This window comes from Ammospiza nelsoni, chromosome 1 (assembly GCF_027579445.1).
Source record: "Ammospiza nelsoni isolate bAmmNel1 chromosome 1, bAmmNel1.pri, whole genome shotgun sequence".
NCBI classification, from domain to species: Eukaryota; Metazoa; Chordata; class Aves; order Passeriformes; family Passerellidae; genus Ammospiza; species Ammospiza nelsoni.
In genome coordinates, this window is record NC_080633.1 from 146409096 (window position 1) to 146430827 (window position 21732).

At 40.5% G+C, this 21732-nt stretch overlaps 1 protein-coding gene across 1 annotated transcript in view; it reads left to right on the top strand.

Moving 5' to 3' along the window:
- Positions 1-21732, top strand: part of TG (thyroglobulin) — a 148704-nt gene that overhangs the window by 110904 nt on the left and 16068 nt on the right. The window contains exons 42-45 of the mRNA XM_059478454.1: positions 6769-6933; positions 7731-7898; positions 16362-16543; positions 20586-20693. Of these exons, the coding sequence (XP_059334437.1) occupies positions 6769-6933; positions 7731-7898; positions 16362-16543; positions 20586-20693 (623 nt within the window). The remainder of the gene's footprint in view (positions 1-6768; positions 6934-7730; positions 7899-16361; positions 16544-20585; positions 20694-21732) is intronic.

Consider the following 21732-nt stretch of genomic DNA (forward strand, 5'->3'; position numbering starts at 1 on the left):
CTGTTATTGAAACCAGGAAACACTGATCAAATCCCCAAAGCTGTGCAAAAAAATTGGTAATTTCAGGAGAATATTCTTTCTCTTTGATGGGCTGTAATAGCAGTCTTCAGTTTAAAGGGTCAGGAAAGCACAAGGGAGCTTGATAAGATAATCAGTCTAAAGTACAGCTCCATGGTTACCCATGCCAGTTATATTTTATTGTTTAGGACCATCTTGCTTTCTTCAAATCACAAGGATGGGACATGCATGTCCATTAATGGCATTCACTAAATTTATGAACAGTGTGTCTAGAATTACTAAAATATCATGGATTAGGGGATGTCTGCAGGTGGGAATAGGCAGAGCCCTTTCCCAATTCTTCTTACTACCCTAAGTCTCAGGCTGCCTCTGACAGTCTTTGTGCCTTTATAAGAAATAAAGTTACCATTCTAAGATGCACTTGGGAATGGGACAGGTCTCAGACTTAGCAGGAGAGTTGGTCACACTTAAGAAGAAGTTGGATTTGCTTGATAGAACATGATCTGCTGGAAACACAGTAAATCTCAGACGCTGTTTGTATCGTGCTTGTAGAGGAACAGATGAGTTTGCAGTGAAGGGTGGTAGATAGAGTTCCCCATTTGCCTGTCATTTCTGCCTGTTGCTGGTGGCTGGCTGCTGCTGTGCAAGGATGAGAGCTGATTTACTCTTTTTGTGCATTTAGCTAATACCTTGTGTCAAATAGGATAATTGATAATTAGTGTTCACATCTAAATGGAAGAAAGTACTTGTATAAATTAAGTAGGACTTTGTATGTCATCTTAGAAATATTCATATCCTGTTATTCAAGTCACTAACCTGACACAGGCACTCTGTGAGTCACTTGTGAGAGGAGCATTGTCCTTGCAGGGCTGCCTCTGATGTCAGCAAAGAGGGGTTTGCAAAGGAAAGAAATTTTCCTTCTTCAAAATGTTATTTTTGATATAAGAGAGAGAATCCTTGCCTTCCTCCCATTTTTATATGGAAAGTACAGTCTTGTAGACAATTATGGAGGGAAAGATGTTTCTTTCTCAGTCCTCCCTTCCATTGCTGGACTGACCTGACCATTCCCTGTTACACCCCCTGTGCTGGTGTTTGCCAGGTGTCTGCCAAATGTCTTCTTAGCTGTGACATAGACTCCCTGAGCTGTTCCCAAAGCTTTCTACTTCTCCAGGCTCTTGAAGCCAGGCTTCATGAAAGCCTGGGAGAATGACATTAATGTCATCACATAGAGCCCTGCAGCCTTGGTATCCTGTAAGCACTGATCACTATGCAGAATTGGTTATCTAAGGAAAAACAATGAAAGACACTGAAAATCAACCCTGCAAGAAAGAAGCAAATAGGGTCCAAATTGATTCTGAAATAGTTTAATTCCAGTCTGTTAAAGAATAATCTCCTGAACTCTTTGGGAAAGTGAGTCAGTGGTTGTTTAGTTGCAGCTTGCTTATTTTTGCAGGAAGGAAAAACAGGATTTAAACAGTATCTTTAATCTGGCATCAGCTAAAACTGAAGGCACCCTCAAAGAGAAATAAGGTGCTGTTGGCTGTCCATGGAGTTATTATCCTTAAGCACAGACTACCAAGGAGAAGGCTGTAGTATCTGTTTCTCTGTGTCTCTGAGCCCAGCTTAAATGCTTCATGCAAAATCAAACACAAGCCATGTTTTAAAGGATAGGAAGCACTTGAGCTCAGCAGTCAGGAAATGGAAGAGCCCTGGCTATCCTGGAGGTCAGACCAGATGGTCTGACAGATACTTCTGGCTGGGAACTGTGTGCATCTGAGCCTGGAGAGTGCCTATTTTTAACAAATAAAATATTGCTGTGCAGCTGGCTCTTTTGGGAAAGTAGAATTCTCAGGACATTTCCTTGCTCTGACTGTTTGCATTAGATGTCTTTTGATCTCATTTTTGGGTGGTGTTACTGTAATTGCAGTTTGCATTGCCTAGAGCATGGTTCAGGGCACACAGAAAGCCTGCTCTGGCTGCAGCCATCAGAGAAACCCCCTGCACTTGCAGGGAGTGCGTGTGTTGAGGGAACAAGAAAGAATTTCATTTTTAAGTCAGTTTGGGGAAAAACATGAGATCGTGATGTGAGGAGAGGAAGCTGCATTTGGGTTTGCAGAGTGTGGGTGATAAAATCTAGTTCCCGTGAAGTTTCTAATCATTAGATGTGTTCTGAATAATTTTTGAAACATTTTGCAGAAGCGAGCTTCCAAGCTAAATGAGGAATCAAAAGACATTCAGCACTGCAGCTTATATGGCAATTCTCTTTTCCAGATAGGTTGTGAGGCAGGTACAGAGTACAGTGATAGCACTGTGGTGGGTTGACTCTGGCTGGACACCAGCTGCTCACTAAACCTGCTCTGCCCTCCTCAGCTGGCACAGGAGAGAAAATAAAGTGAAAATCTCATGGTTCAAGATAAGTACAGGGAGAAATCACCCACTGGTTACCAGCACAGACAGGGAAATTAAACTAATTTATTTTAATTAGTTTAATTTATTACCAATTAAACAGAGCAGGATAATGAGAAGTAAAGCATGATTATGGCCATCTGGGATTTTCCATTCTCACTCTTCCTCACAACACTGCAATTATTTCATTTAGGCTCCCTCACTACCAAAACATGGGCACACAAAACAAACAGATGTCCATATATTCTATTTAATCATCTCATCAGAACAGCAGCAAGAGCTTGTGGAGGAAGAAGTGGGATGGCCAGGATAGCACCAATGAAAGTTTTTTGAGCTCTGATGTCCCAAAAGAAAAGTTTGCAAGAGGCACCAGCCCCAGCTCAGCTGGTTACAGCCTGATAACAAAGTGAGAATTCTCACCATTGTGAATTGCAATATTTCCCGGTATTTGAATTTCTACTGTGTATCTGAGCCTCTAATATTGAAAAGAGAAATTAAGAAATGCTGGCAATGCTTCTGGTCCCTGAACTAAATAGTACCCAAGGCTTTGACTCCCATTTTCAATGCCATCACTTGTTCAGTAGGTGCTATTGCTCAACACTGTAAAGTTCCTCCTATTCCTATGAATTTTGGAGAGCAGTGTAAGGATGCTGTTGTGGGTTGTGTAAAACAGCTGCTACTGCTTCTTCTTTCAAACCCTTTCAACTGGGTTGATGTCAAAAATGTAAATGGAACTTCCTCTGTCTACCCTTTCCCCCTTGTTGTGGGTCTGTCTGTAAGGACAGCTAAAACAAGAAGTGTGTGTGGCTTCAGTTCCCTGTAAATCACTTCTAAATGATGCTCCAGTGATGACAAAGTGGCTATTGACTACAATTTTATTGTATATGTCATTTTTAGAGGTTCACTTTCAATAAACAACTCTGCTGGAACAGCAAAGATTTCACTTGTTAGTTTTAAAAGTGAATTTTTTAGCTCTTGTGTCCATGGGTACAGGAGAATTCTTGGAGAATTAAAAACCAGAGGACTAACAAAAAGAACACAGTGTTTGTTATTCTTGAGCTGATCTCATGATTTTTGGTTTTCTGATTCATGATTCTGTCATGTTGATGGTAATACGGGTGTCATGTAATGGAAACAAACAGGCCCTCCACTATTTCTGCTTCTGCCTAAGTAGTACTATTTTTTAAAGTACACAAGTCTTCCATTATTGGTTTCTGGGACTAATCACACAAATAAATTATAGTTTTATAGGAAAAGAGGGAACTGCTAAGTGAAGCTCTGTTATTCTCTCTGTCCTGAGCCAAACCTGTAATGTGAATTCAGTGTTTAGGGAAGATTTCTGTTTAATGTGAAAACTGCAAGCTCAAAAAAAGAAAGAAAATTAGTTCTAGGCAACACCAGCTTCTATGCTCACTTATTTTTCCTGAAGGATTTTTTTTTACAATAATGAAGAAACAGTGACCCTGAATTTTGATGTGCATTTGTAAAGTAGAGAACTGGTACAGTTTTGCTTGCATAACTTCTGCTCTAAGAGAAGTCATGTTTCTAAAGCCTGGAACATATTTTGGATGCACCTTGGAAGGAAACATAATGGTACTTTTTCTAAATACTCTTTGAATGATGCCTTGTGTTTCTCTATCCCCTGCTTCCAGTCCTAGCAAAAATTAAACATGGTTAAAAGTAGTAGATTCTACATCTCTTTCAAACTCCAAAGATTTGGTCTCTTTCAAACCCCAGATGCAAGACTTGCTTCCTGGATATGGCTGTTACTAAAAAAGCAAACTGAGAAAGTGGCATTTAGGTGGAAAATGGAAGAAAAAGTATACAGAATTAAGAGCAAAAAGAGCAAATAAACCTGTTGTAACCACTCACAGAAAGAAAATATCCACAGCAAGATGGAGGCTCCATCAAGCTCTCCTCCCCTCAGAAATGTATTTGCAGAAGTTTGGGGGTTTTGTTTTACTCATTGAGCTTTGACTGTACCTACTGCCAGCCCATACATGTCCCATGCTGTGACATGAAGATTTGCCTGCCCAAGCTTTTAGTTCTGCCCCTGCAGTAGAGAACTTGGGGGACACCTCTATCCAGAACCTTTGAGGTCTTTGTTTTGCTCAGTACATGATCTCAGGGCAATCTTTCAGGTTGTAGATATCTGAGACAGGGAAACTTTGCACAGCTTTTAAAATCTCCAGGAGGAAATGTGTTCAAAATCAAGCACACACAAGGATGTTTTGCTTGGTCCCAGTGAATTTTTGGATTCCATATATCATCTGATTTCAGTACTCTTTCCCTACCAAACTTGGCCTTTTAAGACGGCAACTTCAGAATTTCCACAGAAACTGACACTTTCAAAATTTGTGAGACTTTTGGAGTTTAGGGAACTGAAATCCTTTAATTTTTTTATTATTTTGTTTTAAATTAATACCATTTGGAGGTAATGCATACTTGATAAAGCATGCTGAGCATGTTCAGATCTGATGTGGAAGAATATGTTTGCCAGATTAGTACGTAAATATAGTGCAGTCCCGGGTTTCATTTTTCTGCAGTATTGAGTGGGCTCATAATTCCTTACTCCTCATGAAATGCAAGGAAGTTCCTTTTCTGAGTGAAGCTGACGTGGTGTGTTATCCCTTTCTAGTCTCATTCATCATAGCTCTGATGAACATGTACGTCCAAAGGCCAGGTTAAAAATACATGGTTCTCACTCCATGTGCTGGGAACCCACCCACAGACAAGATACTCTCATCAAAGATATTTTTTTTTTTCTCACTCATGACCAGCTGAGTCAGTGCACCTAGTCAGCAGCTGGCAAATATTGTGCCTTACAAACACAAAATAGGCCACTGCAAATCCTATGAGAGAATAAAGTCCATTGCTCACTTGAGTTCTCATCTAAATTGAGTGCTGAAGTGAGGCATAACACCAAGTGGTGCTTATTTCTTCTTCTCTAGTTCTTCAACTCTCTAAAACTCAAGATGGCTCTTACAGTGGCCCAGATTAGAAAATTAGGTTTTTCTTTTGCTTGTCTGCAACCATTTTCATCTCAATCATTAAGATAATAACAGTGCTTGTTTTCCAGATCTGTTAAAAAAGAAGAGAAACCTTTCAGGAGGGTAGTATCACTGGAAATTCTGCACGCAGTGAACTAAAAAGATTGTCTCTACTCTCAAACCCAAAGTACCTCTTTCTCACTATTTTTAGAAATCAATTTCTCCAGTTGTGAGCAATGGAACCCCATTAGTATCAATGGCTCTGCTTCTTTGAAGTATAAAAAAATCTCATGGGTGCTGGCCAGGGCTTCACAGAGTTCTTTGGGTTCAGAGGTTTGAGACAATTTCAATTTAAAGATTTGCCGATTGGTTTTTGTTTCTTTTTAACTTGTAGTAATGCTTTGAGCAAATTCAGTAAGAAGTATGTTAACCAGTTCAATAGATCGAGGTCTATCATATCATGCATCTGGGTTGTGGGGTGTTTTAGAAGACAGAGCTAATTTTAGCAGCTATTATCAGTAAACTGATGCAAATGTTTGGAAATTAGTCATTGGAACCATGTCAGAGCTATTCCAACCTTTCTGTTCTAGGTCAGATCTTATCAGATTTAAACTAATTCATCTGCATTTGCAACAACTAGTGTTCATGTTTACTCAAAAACGTTGTGCCATTCTTTCTTGTGAAGAACATTTGCTCTGTTGGCACAGCTGTAGCAAGAATACGGAGTCTGGAGCCTGTGCTCTGGTTTTGATCTTCATGCTCTGGTTAATCTTCAGCAGTTTCCTTTTGTTCCTAATTCCTCAGTTCATAACACCTCCAGACCCTCACTGCTCCCTGTGCTAGTTATCCTTGGTTTCTAGCTGAAGTTGATTTACCCTCACTGTGAGTACTTAGTGCTCATTTGTCCTTGTACCAGCATTGTCCCAAGGTAGAAATAGCTCTTCTTTATGGACATCACAGCTGCTCTCTGTTCTTGTTTATCAGAGCTTTGATAAAAATCTGTTTTGTCTTCTCTTGTAAGATGGGGTCTCCATTTCCTCACATCACCTTCTTTATATCTGTTCCAGTCTTAATGTTTCTCCTTCCACCAAGGTTTTCAGAAAGATTTGTGATGTGATTTGGTTAGAGACATAATATAGATACTTAGAGCTTTTCCAAAATAACTGTGGCAGAGCTGGAAGCAGCCTAACTGACCCTTCACCCCTTTGCTTTGATCTTTAGAACTTGCTTACTTTAATATGAGGGTTTTAAGTTCTACAGGTGGAAAGATTTTTCTTCTCATCTTTTTTACCTGCACCAGGGAACCAGGTGTTCTGACAACATATATTGACTGATATTGTGGATTTTTTTCTAGGGAGGCTCAGCTTTTTCTCCAGCATCCATAATTACTACCAGGAGGGCACAGACCCAAGCAGCAGCCCTGGCTGAAGATGTGGGATGCCCTTCATCCACCAGTGAGGAAATTGTAGCCTGCCTTCGTCAGTTGCCTGCCCGTGTCCTCAATGATGCTCAAACTAAGGTACAACATAGCAAAGCAAATGCCATTGGCAAGAAATCAAAAATTTTCCATTCACACAAAGCTGTGAGAGAGAAACCATAAAAAATAATTTAGTCTGAATCCTTGTGAAAGAGGAACTGGACTATTTTTGGTGGAAGGAAGTTGTCCATGACATCCAGCTCTGAGCTATGAATAATCACAATTTGATTCTCCTTTAGACTAAATTCCTTTTGCACTGCTTTAATCATGTCTTCTGAAATAAATCTAAAAATTGTTTTTTCCCTCCTTTCAGTTCCCTCTAGCCTGCCCCTGGGTGTTACTCTGCTCAGAGTCAAATGTCTGCAGCTTTAATAACAGAACTTACACAGAAAATGAAGTAGGATGGGATGTCAGTGTTCAGTGTTTGAAGTGGGAGGCTTGTGAAATCTGCAGTATAAATAAATCTGAGATTGATCCTTTACCCACAAATTAAAACACCCACCTGCAATAAATTTTCCAATGAGGACCACCATGGAGTCAATCCCTAGTTTAAAACAACATTTCTATGACTATAAGACGATCATTTCTCTTGGCCTCTTCAGTTTGTTTCATCTACTGAGACTGTCAGCAAAATCATTGTTTCCTGCCAATGATGAGTTTGCACTTGTATTACCTGGCCACTTGTTCACTTGAAGGGAATCAATCAGTTGAATTAAGCATAAATAAAATAGAATTTAAAGGGTAAGCTGAATTAACTGCACAATTATTGTTGGTTTGTTTTTTTGTTTTTTTTTTGGTGTTTTTTTTTTTTTTTTTTTTTTTTTTTTTTGCCAACATAGCTGCTGGCTATAAGTGGCCCATTCCAGTACTGGGGTCCAGTGATGGATGGAATTTACCTCCAGGAACCTTTGGCTAAAGCCCTGCAGCGCCCTCAGCTTCGGAAAATAGATCTGCTCATTGGAAGTGCTCAACAAGATGGTCTCATCAGCAGAGCCAAGGCAATTAAGGTAGGAAGACACTCACTGGTAATGAGCTGATGGCATCACTGTGATTACAGTAATGACTGTAATCACATGCAGCCTGGAGAGATGCTTTTTGATTTCTACAAGTTGTGAATTATGCTCCACAGAAATATGCAAATGCATTGCCCTTCTCCAGCCACTCTTGGTCAAGATGACTAATGACATAATAATATGTGTTGATTAATATTTCTGTGGGAGATACAAAATGGTAAGAGACCAGAAGTGATTTAGCATTTATACTCTACTGTCTTTCAAATCCTATTTATATTTTAATCTCAGTAGTATCTCACAAAGATGAAAGCAACTTAACTATAAATTTCTTCACTGTGCAGCAGGATTAAATCAGCATTTTGAGGTTTTTTAGCAACTTTTTTTCCTTTTGTCTCCTAGAATGCATTTTCTTGTAAAGATGATTCTGAGTATGGACTAGGTGTTATAAGGAGCAGCACTGGCCTCATGTGTGGTCTCAGGTTTCCAGACAGAAACTGGTGAAAACAAAAAGAATTTCATCCATGCTATACTGTCTGTTGCTATCTTGCAACAGGAGTGTTGCAATACTTCACCTCTTAGAAGGCACTGAAATGCCGTTTCCAGATTCTCTTTGCTGGTAGCCAATAGTAAATAGACCAATTTAATTCAGAATTAATGGCCCACCTGAATTAAAGTTCATATTACTTGTTTACACTCTGTCAGAAATTTCTTGCTCTTTTTTCATTTCTTTTTCGGAATCAATTTCAAGAGAAAGTCATAAGAGAAAGGTACAGAAGACATAGTGTGATGCTGGAGGCCTGCAGATAATAATCAAGGCCCTCTGAGAGTGGAATAAACGTCATTGACCTCATTATAAGTCCTGTGATGAAGACAAGGAAGTGAAATCTTTCCTTTACCACTATTTCTGCATATGACAGTTGTCTGCAAAATTGAGATGAAATTCCATGTTGTATTAAAAATTTTGCAACAAATCGTGGTGTTGATGAAGGGCACAAGTGCTAAATCCCACTGTCAGATTGAAATGAAAAGAAAAACACTTGCAACTGAGAGTTCAGTAGCAAAATGTTGCCTGTCCAAAAATAAAACTGGAAATATCTTTTTTTAATTAAAGGCTTGCAGAAAATAAGATTGGAAGGGAACTCAGTTAGTTGGGGCAACTCAACTGTAAGAAAGGATCATATCTACTGATGGCTTTTTAAAATTTCTCTCTATTTCTGTTTTCCTATGGCTTCAGGCTTTTAGGACTTAGGGGAATATGAATGCCTTGACCAGTCTGTATTCCTGTCTGGGTTGTTTTCTTAAAGACAAGGTTGAAGTTTCCTGATTTCTCCCTTGTCAACACAGTTAGGGTATTAATTATTGGGAAGCTGTAGTGCTCCTTCCATCACTGAGCTACTTATAAAGATGCAATCTCCAGGTCCTCAGCAGCATTTCTGTGTGCTGGCCATGACCATGTATGGTTGCAGTCAATCAGATTATGAAGTCCTGAACAAGCCACAGACGTATTTAGCTGCAGCGACAAAATCTAGTGCAGATGGTGGTTGTACTTGGAAGTCTGTACGCCATTTCCTCTGTCATAAATGTCACGAGAGATCTTTAACCTGTGCTAAATGTCCTCTCTCCACAACAGACCTCACAGAAGGATTTGAGACAATCCACTCTGTATCCCAATCATCTTCATAATTAATGTTAAGGGTTCCTTTGAGGTAAATCTCACTTGTACCTCTCTAGGAATGGCCAAAGCTGATTTTACTGGTACACTAAGGAGTGTGGGAAGGCTTAGCTGATGGACAGAGCACTGAACTGAACTTGGGAAACCAAGGCATAATTACTAGTTTGGCTTTAACTACAACCTAAGTATTTCATCTGTTCTAAAAAGAGGGAAGCAAACCTCCCTCTTGAGGTGAAAATTCATCTATGGCTGTGCTCCTGCTCTGCAGAGAGAAGATCTCTGGATGTATTTCAGTGGGCAAACACAGCTGAAAGGTGCTCTGGCAAGCCTTTGGAATTGGCCAAGTCCTAATTTCCATCTTCTTTAGGATGGCTGATGTCAGTGTAGACAGTGCAAAGAGTGAGGGGTAAAAACATCTTTTACCAGTTTCTGGGAATAATTGTGCTGGGCAATCCTGTCAAGGATTTGTTCTATTAATCCTGATTTCTCTTAGTACTGATCCTGTAAATGGTAAGGAGGCACTTTGAGCCGTTTGGATGTAAGCAAGCTTGAGACATAATGCAAATCTTATCACCTTAGACTGAAGTTGCATGCAAGTGTTATAAACTCTTTGCACTCTTCTCATAGAAGTGAGAGTGAAATTCTAGGCTGCAACCAGACCAGAAAATGGAAAATCCAGTTGGCACCATGTTGTTCTGTGGGATCTCAGTGGCCTTGGGTTGCTCTGAGTGTCTCTCTGCTCCCACTGCAACACTGTGCTTGTGCCTATTAAGGTCTTTGCTATGAAAAATGAAATAGAAAGACAGAAGGCACCACTTATGTGCTAGCAAAACATTTATGTTCGATTTGCTTACAATTAAAGGCTGAGGTCTCTCAGTGATGTTTGCAGCAGAGAGCATGCTCATGAAGTGTCCATTTTATGGCATTCACTCAAATGCTTATTCTTGCGAACTGAGCCAGATTCATCACTTTCTGGAGCACTTCCTACTCATCCCCAGTGCAGCAATTACAAGGTTGAAACTAAGTGGGAAACAAAGCAGAGTTTGTTAAGGGAATGGCAAGTGGTACCATAATGCACTATTATGGACATATGGAGTGGGTAAGCCTGAACCCATTGACTGCAATTCCCATGGCACACCTTCAGGGAATATTAGCTTTGAGCAGTCATAGATTAGGGCAGCTGAGCAGAAATCTCTAGAAATGTTGATTTCAATTCCCAACTGGACAAAAATTTTATCCCTGTCCTATAATTGATGGTCAGGTGGGAGCACCTAATGGCCTTAAATTTATGGATTCACTCATGCTGCTCTATGTCTGTGTTTATCTCTGTCTGAATGGAGGTCAGTATAGCCCACTCTGTGTCCTCCATATTTTAAACACCTACTATGTAATCTCCACATTGCAAGGATTTGAAAGACTGAGGTTGTATTTCATGTGTTTCTTTTTCTCTCCCTCCTTAGTACAATCTAGTTGGATGCAGAACCCAAATCCAGTACATAGGGCAGTGGGTAGATAAAAATCTAGTTTATTTACCTCATGTAAGCAAATGGATCTGTGCAGAACAGAACTACCATCCTGCAATTTATTGCAGTCAGTAATTCCTTTATGGAGAAAGGTATTCAGCAATACACAACAGGTGGTAGATATATGTATATTTGTTATAATAACCAGGAAGAAGTGTCTCCATAAATGCCATCAGTGAGGAGAATGGGCTGAACTCTTTACTTCATATTGAAATTCGTTAAAAAGCTTGGAAGACTCTGCTGAATGGTGGCAGGTCTTTCACCATCTTTTGTGACAGTGTTTGTTAAAACCATTTAAGGCCTAAGGTCTGTACATACACTTTTAGCATTATCACCATTTCAGTTTGTCAAAAAAGTACATTTTGCCTCTTGAAAGATGTAAATATTTGATCTACCTACTGCTACAATTTCTTTTTAAGTAAAGCACTGGGCCAGTTCTACTCATATGTTCCACAAGCTATCCTGCAGCAACAAGAACAATAAGCAGTATTTAACCCATTATTTAGGTAATGCTTATGATGTTTTTGAATAATCAGAAGAGTAGAAAGGAGTGCATGTGCTGCCTTTAAATATTTTCTTAAATAATTTCTTAGAAAACTGGACTATAACTCTAAGCCAATTCCTAAGGCTTCTTTAAAGGTTAGCAAAATGTAAATTATTTTATATGATGTGCAGCTGTTTGTATTAATGTGGTAGCAGCTGTTGTATCTACTATGATTTCAAAATTGTTCCTTGGTCATATATTTTCCAATGGGAACATATGTTGGACATGGAAAATCAGTTGAACTGAATCAGTTTCTGAGAAGTTAAAATATTTTCTCCTTTTCATGTTTAATGAATTTTATTTTGAACATATTGCTTTGGTTTTGGCTATCATGTTTAAGTCGGATGTTTAAATTATACTATAGCCAAAGCAATGCTTGAGAAATTGTTTCAGGTTGTGCTATTTCAGTGCTGTTTGAGGGATGAAAATTCTTACCATCTTACAAATGCTAGTTCTGTTTATCATCCATCTCTGCCTGTTGACCCCTCTTTCATCTGAGTCAACACGTCTTGATGGCTCCATAATATTAAAAATTATTGCTGAGGAAACTGAAAAAATGCAGAGTTTTGGGGGCATTTTGAAGACCACTGAAACCTATTTATAGGCACAGGTAGTTTTATAGAATTGTAGAACAGAATCATGTAATACACTGAATTGGAAGGGATCCTTCCAGATCATTGAGTCCAGCTTGTGTCCCTGCACAGAACAGCCCAAGAATCACACTCTGCCTGAGAGCATTGTGCAAACACTTCTTGAAATCAGACAGGCTTAGTGCTGTGCCCACTTCCCTAGGGATCCTGTTCCAATGCCCAACCATCCCCTGGGTGAAGAACCATTCCCTGACATTTAACCTAATCCTCCCCTGACACAACTCCAGGCATTCCCTTGAGTCCTGTCACTCTTCACAAGAGTGAAAAGATCAATGCCTGCCTGTCCACTTTCCCTCACAAGGAAATTGTAACTGCAATGAGGTCTCCCCTCAGTCTCCTTTTCTACAGGCTGAAGTCACCTAGTGACCTCAGCTGCTCCTCATATGCCTTCCCCTCCAGACCCTTCACCATCCTTGTGTCCCTTCTTTTAATGCTCTCTAGAAGCTTAATGTCTTTTTTTATTGTGGTGCCCAAAACGGCACAAAGTCCTTGAAGTGAGGCTGCCCCAGTGCAGAGCAGAGCAGGACAATCCCCTCCCTTGCCCTGGCAGTTCAGTGTCATTGCCAAACTTTCTTTGAGTTCTGTGCCCAGGTCATTAATGAAGGTGCTGAAAAGAGCTGGGCTGAGCATGGACCCTGAGGAACCCCACTAGGGACCAGTCACCAGGCTGCTTCACCCCATCCCACACCCTTTTGGTGCCTGACCTGTTATTCAGATGTTCACCAATCATGTATCACAGCTACTCAGGTGAAAGCTGGACATTTTGTCCAGAAGGATTTTGTAAGAGACAATATCAAAAGCTATGCTGAATTCCAAAGAGATTACATCTATTGGCTTTCCCAGATCATGGAAAAGTTGGTTGCCTTGTCATGAAAGGAAATCAGGTTTAATATGCAGGACTTTCCCCTCATGAAACTGTGCTGACTGAGACCAATGGCAGTGGTGTCTTTCAGGTGTTTTTCAATACCTCACAGAATAATCTTCTCTATAACTTCACCAGGCACTGAAGTGAAATTGACAGGCCTGTAGTTTCCTGGGTCTTCCTTGTCCTTCTTGAAAACTGGGACAATGTTCACCAACTTCCAGTCAGCTTGGGCCTCTCCTGATTCCCAAGACTGCTCAAAAGTCATTGAGAGAGGCTTTGGAATGACATGAGCCAGCTCACTGAGGATTCTCAGCTGAATCCCATCAGATCTCTACAGATCCCTACAACTCCCTGTAGAGTTGTAGGGATCCAGCTGGAGCACAGATCCCACACAATTTCAGAGTCACCTGGGAGTTCATCATTCTCACAGTCATGGTGTTCCAGCTCAGGGCACTGAGGCCCTCATGGCCCATCATCAGTGTTGAAGTCAGAGGTAAAAAATGGATTGAACATCTCTGCCTTGTCCATGTCCCTCTGGGAGAACTGACTATCTTTATTCAGGAAAGGGTCCATGCTGTTTCTACGCTACCTTTTTTCATTAATATATTTGAAAAAAAAGCTTTTTATTGCCCCTCAATTTCCTGGCAGTTTCACCTCCACTTGAGCTTTGGCCAAATGAATTCTCTCTCTACAGTGGCAAGCAGCATTTCTGTATTCTTCCCATGTCACCTGACCTTGCTTCAGCTGGGCCTATACCTTTCTTTTTTGCCTTATTTCCAAGAGAAGATCCCTGTCCAGCCAAACCAGCCTTCTGCCTCTTCTCCTTGACTTCTGACATTAAAACCCAAGGCCAACCACACTGAGTCAGATCAAAGGGCTGCTCAGCACAAAATGCTGTTTTCAGCAGTGGTTAAAAGAGGCTGCTTGTAAGATTAGAGTAAGCAAATCTGATACTTCTGGTAAAAGCTCCCCAAACCTCTAGCACTGTACAGCTCAGGGACTTCCTATCCTAAACTGATCCTTCTGTATTTAATAACTATCAAATTATTTTGGTTTTAATTTTTTTCTTACTTCAAAAAATCATTGATGAAACCTAATTTTCACCAATTTTTGCCATTTACAAAAACATTTGGCAGAGAGTTCGTCACCTTAACCATATGTTGGTGTATGATGATCCATCTCCTTCTCTGTAATTTTCAACCATAACCTTTATTTGATACTTGATCATTGATGAGAAAGTGATGGATAAGTTCCTAGATTACATAATCAATACCCTAATGTTTTTTCACTTTGTTTCTCTCTGGTTTAAGTATCTATGACAAGAGTAGAACAAGTTAACAAATCCCTTTTAAAAAGCTAACATAATGAAAGCACTTCATGAAAGTTTCTTGTATGGGTTGATTCATACACAAGAGATTGGACTTTGCTCTGCTACAGAAAAGTATTTTTTCTTGCACACAACTGCTAACCCTAGTTTTCAAATGAGAGATTCTTAATTAAACAAAGCAATGCCTCTGATGGTTAGTCGGAACCCAAAGTGATGTGTGTCAAAGCTGTGATGGAGAAATTGCTTTTGAATTCAATGAACTTGCAGTCAGGTCTTCAGTGAACATTTTTCTGCAGAAGAATATGTGTCCTTTCTGGTTTTAAGCTGAATGATTTTGCAGGCAGGAGTGCTGTGCAGTTTCATATGTGGCATTTGTGCACATGAGGTGACGTGTCAGGAGTGAGCTCCCCATCCTTTTTGGAGTACAGCTGTATTACTGAAGCTGGCACCACATGACTCTTTCACATTGCATGGGCCAAAATCCAGCAAAAGAAGAATCTATTAAAAATACAAGGCAAATTGCCAAGATCTTCATGGACCTTGGGATACTTGGTAGAGTTTTCAAATCCCTCAAAGTCACTTATTCAAAATGCACAGAGTGTTAGAATACTGAGGACAAACTTCACCCTCAGCACATAGGAACTTATTTTCCATCTTTAGTTTCTGTGACTCTACTGAAAAGGTATAATTCCATCTGTACTTTCTGTATAGGGTTGTGGAAAGACCTTCTAGCAGCATGATGAAAACCAGCTGTGGGCCATCAAAATAATATATTAAGTAAAGCATCTACAGTAACTAAACTGGGCAGACACTGGCCTAGTTTGCATCAAATAATAGGGGTGGTTTGACTGCCCAAAATAATAGAGGTGGTTTGTTAGATCTTTTTCTCTGGGGTTCTTATCCAAGTTTCAACCAATATACACCTGTATAGTGCCCTCTTTAGAACTGACTTGATGCACAGAAAAGTCCAGGGTAGATTTTTTTTTTAATGAAGTTGTTTTGTTTCTGAAATTGAAATAATTTTTTTAAAAAGTGAAAACTTTCAATGGATAAGGTAAAAAACTTCCTCAAAAAAAGATGTGTTGAAAAATTCCAGCAGTCTTTAGCTTTGGTAAAAATATATTTGACTACAGAAGTTTGGCACAGAAGGTGGTCCTTGTGACATAGGCCCTTTGCTCTGGGAAACTTGCCTTTATGTTAGGAAAGGTCACAGATCTCAGGAAAAAGGGTATTTCCCTGTTGGTTTCTCTGAAAGGCCCTAAGGGTTATGAAGTTTGAAGATCATGGCTGTTCCCTGAATTGGGAGTTGAAGGAATGGAATTTCTCTTCCAGGTCTAAGGCAGATATTATTCCAGAAGGGACCTAAATATGGAACTTGGAGCAGCCATGTTCCTTTGTAGGTGTTCCCAGAAGAGGCAGAGGGACATAGCCATGAAATGGCCTACATGAAAGTTCTCTTTCTGTAATTTTCAAAGGAAAAGAACAGTAATTCCTTCTCTCCCCTCTAGTTTTCCTTCATGGAGATCATCAGAAAGGCAGCACTGGACAGACCTGCAGTGGAGGATTGTCCCTGGGAACTCCTTCTGTCAGAGCCAGCAGGATTTCTGTACTATTAGAGATCCATTGCCACAACTTGGTACCTATGATTTGGACCTACTAGATCAGGGTTTCTGTACTATTGTGTGTCCAGAGGAAGCCAACATTTCTCATTGGTGACAAAGCAAAAGTAGGACTGTCCCCTACTCAATCCCCTAGGAATCAGAGATCACAGCAGAGAGGACTTGTTCCATCAGAGGGAGATCTGAGCCTACATTGTTCCTAAAAATTTTATCTTTTGGTTTTGTTTCTGAATTCCATGTATGCACTTTTTTCTCAGAAATTTGAAGAAAGTCAAGGAAGAGCCAACAGCAAAACAGCCTTTTATCAGGCTCTGCAGAATTCTCTAGGAGGAGAAGAGTCCAACTCGTTCATTGAAGATGCAGCTACATGGTATTACTCCCTGGAACACTCAACTGATGATTATTCTTCCTTTTCCAGGGCATTGGAAAATGCCACCCGGTAAGAAAGTTATCCTAGAACAACTGTGTGATTGGAGTTGAGCAAGACTTGTTTTGCTTATCTAAAGTGTGCATTTATATTCTGAAAAACTTGAGAAATTCTTATGTAAATGAACAGAAAATGGGGAATGTGATTTCATTTTCTCTGACGTTTCCAATGTCATTGGTAAACAAACATTGAACTGATTTTTATGCCTTGTGAAAGTTTGACATGTCATTCTAGAACTGGATATTGAGTTCAGAGTACTAATACTTCTTTTTGCATTTTCATGTCATAGATGTCTGGGTTGCTTGCACACTGTGCATCAACAGTTCCTTGAGTTGTCTCATCCCTGTGACAATAGAATTAATGGTCTGCCTTTTATTCCCAGTCTCCTAATTATACAGTCAGATACTTTTTCCTGATGGTAAAATTTGAAAACTTCAGCAATTGCAATGATATTTTTTTTTAATTATGAAGCCTGCAAAATACATTTATTCACAGTGTCAGGCATGACTTGAAGCCATTTCCTCTTGCTTGTTCCTTTGGAGAAGAAAGTAATCATCACCTCACTACAACCTCATTTCAGGTAGTTGTAAAGAACAGTAAAATTCTTCCCCTTGAGCCTTTTTTTTCTCCAAGCTGAACACCCCCAGCTCCTTCAGCTGCTCCTCATCAGACTTGTGCTCCAGCCCCTTCCCCACCCCATTGCCCTGTTCTGCACAGGCTCCATCACCTCATGCATGTCAGCAGAGGAATGAGCAACTTGCCTGCAGTAAATGCACTGCCATCCTTTGCATTGAAACATTGTGTGAACCTTTGGGAGGTGGAAGTTGAAAACTTCCTGTTTTCTGCCTCTGAGCAAATTCGGGGACTGGACGTGTAAGTGGAACAGATTTTCCAGAAATGATTTAAAAAATTATTTCCCTATTCTTGTCTCTGCTTTATGAGCAGATTCATTGTGAAAACTCTTCACTTTTCAAATGTGATGTAGCTTATAAACTGGTGACTTGAATCCTAATGGGCCTGTCCAAGATGTTCCACCTGTGTTCTGAACTGAGACATCACAGCTATAGGCTCCTGGTGTCTGCACTCTCAGTGTTTTCTGTCCCACTGTGAGCCTATCCACAACATCTCAGAGACAGGATTTTCTTTTTATTCCTCCATCAGAGCTGCAGAATGTTGCTCTGGGAGAGCCTTAGGGAGCAAGAGAGGAGCAGGAGCCAAGATTCTCTGGGAAACATCTGATTCAAAAAGAAGACAGTCCTTTCTGGGGTGGTCCAGGTGTGCTGGTGCACTGAGGTCATGGAGGAAACAAGCCAGAGGGTTGTGGGCTGAGCTTTGTGCCATTTATCAACTCACACATCTTGCCACATTTGTCCTCCTTTGTAGCCTTTCCCAGGGATGGGCCTCCCATCACCATGACACTGGGGCCATTGCCTGCAGTGCATGCACTGTGGTTCGTGGGCATCAAAGCCAGGACTTGTCTTGTCTCCTTCTATCACCGCTGTTACCCCTGGGGGAATATTCTTTAGATCAATGATGTTTTAATTCATAATAAACCACTATACAATTTACATTTTAACCATTCTTCCCACCCAGAGAACCCTCTATAAGGAGCTGTTATAACACAGGGCTGTCACATTTGATCACTGGCATTCAGCCCAGGGCTCAGTGTGGTGCAAACATTGACTTTGCAAAGCTGCAAGGGCTGGCACACCACATATTTCCAGCAGGAATGGGATACACCTCACATTTCCAGCAGGAATAGGATACACCTCACATTTCCAGTAGGAATGGGATACACCACACATTTCCTGCAGGAATGGGATACACCACACATTTCCTGCAGGAATGGGATGCACTACTCATTTCCAGCAGGAATGGGATACACCGCATATTTCCAGCAGGGATGGGATACACCACACATTTCCAGTAGGAGTGGGATACACCACACATTTCCAGCAGCAAAACAGGATACACCAGCAGCTCCGCAGGCTCAGCAGCCTCCTGGGTATAGGGATTATGCTGCTTTATGATATGAGGCAAATACCTTGGCTAAGAAAATAAGTGAATTGTTTATTCCTGGCCAAGCAAAAGGATGAATAGTGATACAAGGGCATCTGATAATACTTTACTTCAAACACTTTGAAAATTACTCCAGCTACAGCGGAAAGTGAGGTGAAACATTAGGTACAGAATGAGAGTCACCTATATCAGCATATAGGTGATATAGGAGATGCTATATCAGCATCACATATGTGGTGGAGAAAACAGGTTTTTTGATGTTTGGTTGGTTGGTTTGGTTTCAGGTTTTTTTCTACTTGGTTTTATTTCTTTATAACAAAAAACTTACTACCAGCATAGATGTATTAGCCAAGAAGAGTTTTATTTAAGGAATTAACTGCTAAAGTTTTAACAGGATTACAAGGTGTGATAAAGCAACATAAGTGGTTGTTATAAACTATATACCTTGTGTAGATTTTGTGGTTTTAAAATAATTCTACTTTTTAATTTGTTTTAGCTGCAATTTTCTGGTATTTTTTCCCAAGTGTAAAATTAGTTTAATTTTAATTTTCTTTCCTTTATTTTCCTTTTTAAAACTCTGGTATTCCATGCTTGTCAGAGACAGGCATTTCATTTTTGTGGTTACTATGCATTTAGGGTTTTTTTTCTACTTCCTTAGAATAGCTGACTTTTTTCCTGCCCACAGAACCAACTGAGAATCCATTTTAAATGGTGAAATGTAACTCAAAGCATTTCTTGAGAGCTATTACTCTCCCCAGACTCCCTGGTTTTCAACGACCATCCGCTCCTCTAAAGCCCCATGCTGACAGGCATGTGAAGAGCAGTAATTTTTATTTCATTTGGGTGTTGTCAACCATAACTGTCAAAGAGCCCTGTGGTCAGTGAGCCCAAGGCTTGTGGTCTCACAGATGAGCTTAAAATAAACTCTGCTGAACCAAGATAGCTACCCAAACTGTGCCTTTCATAACCATACCAGTTAAAAATAGCAACATGTTTTCATGCTTCTCTGATGCCATTTGTTCTTGCACCAGTGGTTTCTTATTTTGTTTTTCAACCTACCAAGTCTGAAGGAGAAGCTGCTGTTTCAGATTCACTAAACTGAGAATTGAAACCTCCCAGTTCCTCAGCAGAAATGTTTGTGTGCACTCACCTAGGTAAAGGTATATAAACACCCAAAGCACGTGCTGAGTCCTCAGGCACAGGAAGAACAGGGAGTGAGGGTGCATGTCTGTATAATATTGCCTTGAGGAATCACAGGGAGATTTATTGCAGTCAGGTCTCCTCTTTTCTTCCTGCCCCTCTTGAACCACTCATGTTTCTTCCAGCTACTGCTCACCCCACCTGCCAGCCCCCTTCTTGGGGCAAAGGAAGGTAGGAAGGTTTGGATACATTTTCTTCACTTGTACCTTTTAGACCTGGTGTTAAATTGACCATTTGACTTCCTCTTGCACTTTTATTGGTTAATCCTTCCCTCCCAGACATATTGCACCAGGAATTCCATATGGATGAGCTCTGCAGGTTATCTTCAAAAATGGTCTCTTACCTCTTCCTGTTCTGGAAACTCTATCCAAGAAATCACACAGATACAAATTCAGAAATTATATTACTGGTCCTTAAACCAGGAAATACATAAGACTTCTTATTAGATGCCATCACAACCTAGAGATGCCAGAAAGAACTTTAAACTACTATAAGCATGATTCCTTATAAACTATAAACTAAACTATAAATCCCCTTATAAAGTGGGATTGGGGTTTTTTTTTTGCCAGGATATTTCTTATGTGTCAGATCTGGTTAGTGTTTACTATCATTGTTCAGCACTCCATAAAACAGCACTTCTAGAGAATTCTAAGTAGTTCTAGTCTTGTAGAGGGTGAATATGGTTTCCTTCAGTTGATTTGAAGACAGAGATATGATCTGGTTTGCAAAACTGAAGTAAACTATCAAAACAGAGAGAGACTTGTTGCTTGTGAGGGTTCTTCCCTTTTTTCCTTTACACAACTGTGTCTGTTCTCTGCTCCTCCTTTTTTGTCAGTGACCAGTTTATCACATGTCCCATCATAAACATGGCGAGCTACTGGGCTGCTGCCTCTCAAGGAAATGTCTTCATGTACCATGTACCTGAGAGCTCCACACAGAGCAGGTAAGGAGATGGATTTTATTATGTTTCTTGGATTTAGAGTTTGTAAAACCAGGGCTGACTGCTTGTGTATGCACTGTGGAATACATGAATAGATGTAGTTATGTCAAATAAACAGTTCAGATGAGCAAAGGAGGGATTGGTCTCTAATAAATTCTTTACCTTTACAGAAATGTTTTTTCTGAACTGAGGCGCTTCCCATTAGACATCTAAATTGAGTTTCCCCTTTCCAGCTTACCTACCTTGACCAGTTCCAAAGCTGGCCTTTCAGATTCCTACTCTGCATCTGATAAACCTCCCACAAAGAATCAGAATTTGGTCCAAGTCGTCAGGAGTCCACGGCTCTCAAGATAAATGGGGTGTCATTTTCTAATTACTCAACATTAATTCAACACTGCCCTTTTTTGAGGTCAGTGCAGTTGTACTCCAGTTGTACTGACTGGCCTTCAGTGTGGATGAGCTCAGGGATTTATTCCTTCCTGTGCCAGCACTGTGACTGCTGTTCTGCAGACAGACTGTCTCATGGGAAGAAAAATATTTTTGCACACAAGCATTGGTGGACTCAGACTCTGTGTCATCCTTCATTTTAGAAGCTTTCTTGAAAGACTGTCAGCAGGACAAACTGTATTATATTTTAGGCAGAAAGGCCTAAGTGGCTGTGGGAGATGCAATGTCTTGTTGGGCACAGAACAATCTGGTAGGCAGAGGCCTTTCAGGTGACCTTCCCTGGCTTTATTTTAGACCCAGCCTTTCACAGAAGGCAGCAAGAGGTGCTGATGTTTGCAGGCAGTGGTCAGCACTTTGGGCTGCCCTGTGACTCACCAGAGTGACTCCTGCTCTCACAGGCCTGGTGACCAGAAACCGCAGCGACAGTCACCCCTTCTGTTCCCTGAATCCTCCCACCAGGGCAGGAATAAGCACACAGGGATGCTTATCCTCATACTGTTTCCTTATGAGAAGTCCATGCTTGTTCCCAGCCCCCTGGACTGCCTCTCACCTCTCTCCAGGAGGGCTTTTTGAGACCTTTTCCTTGTTCTCAGGC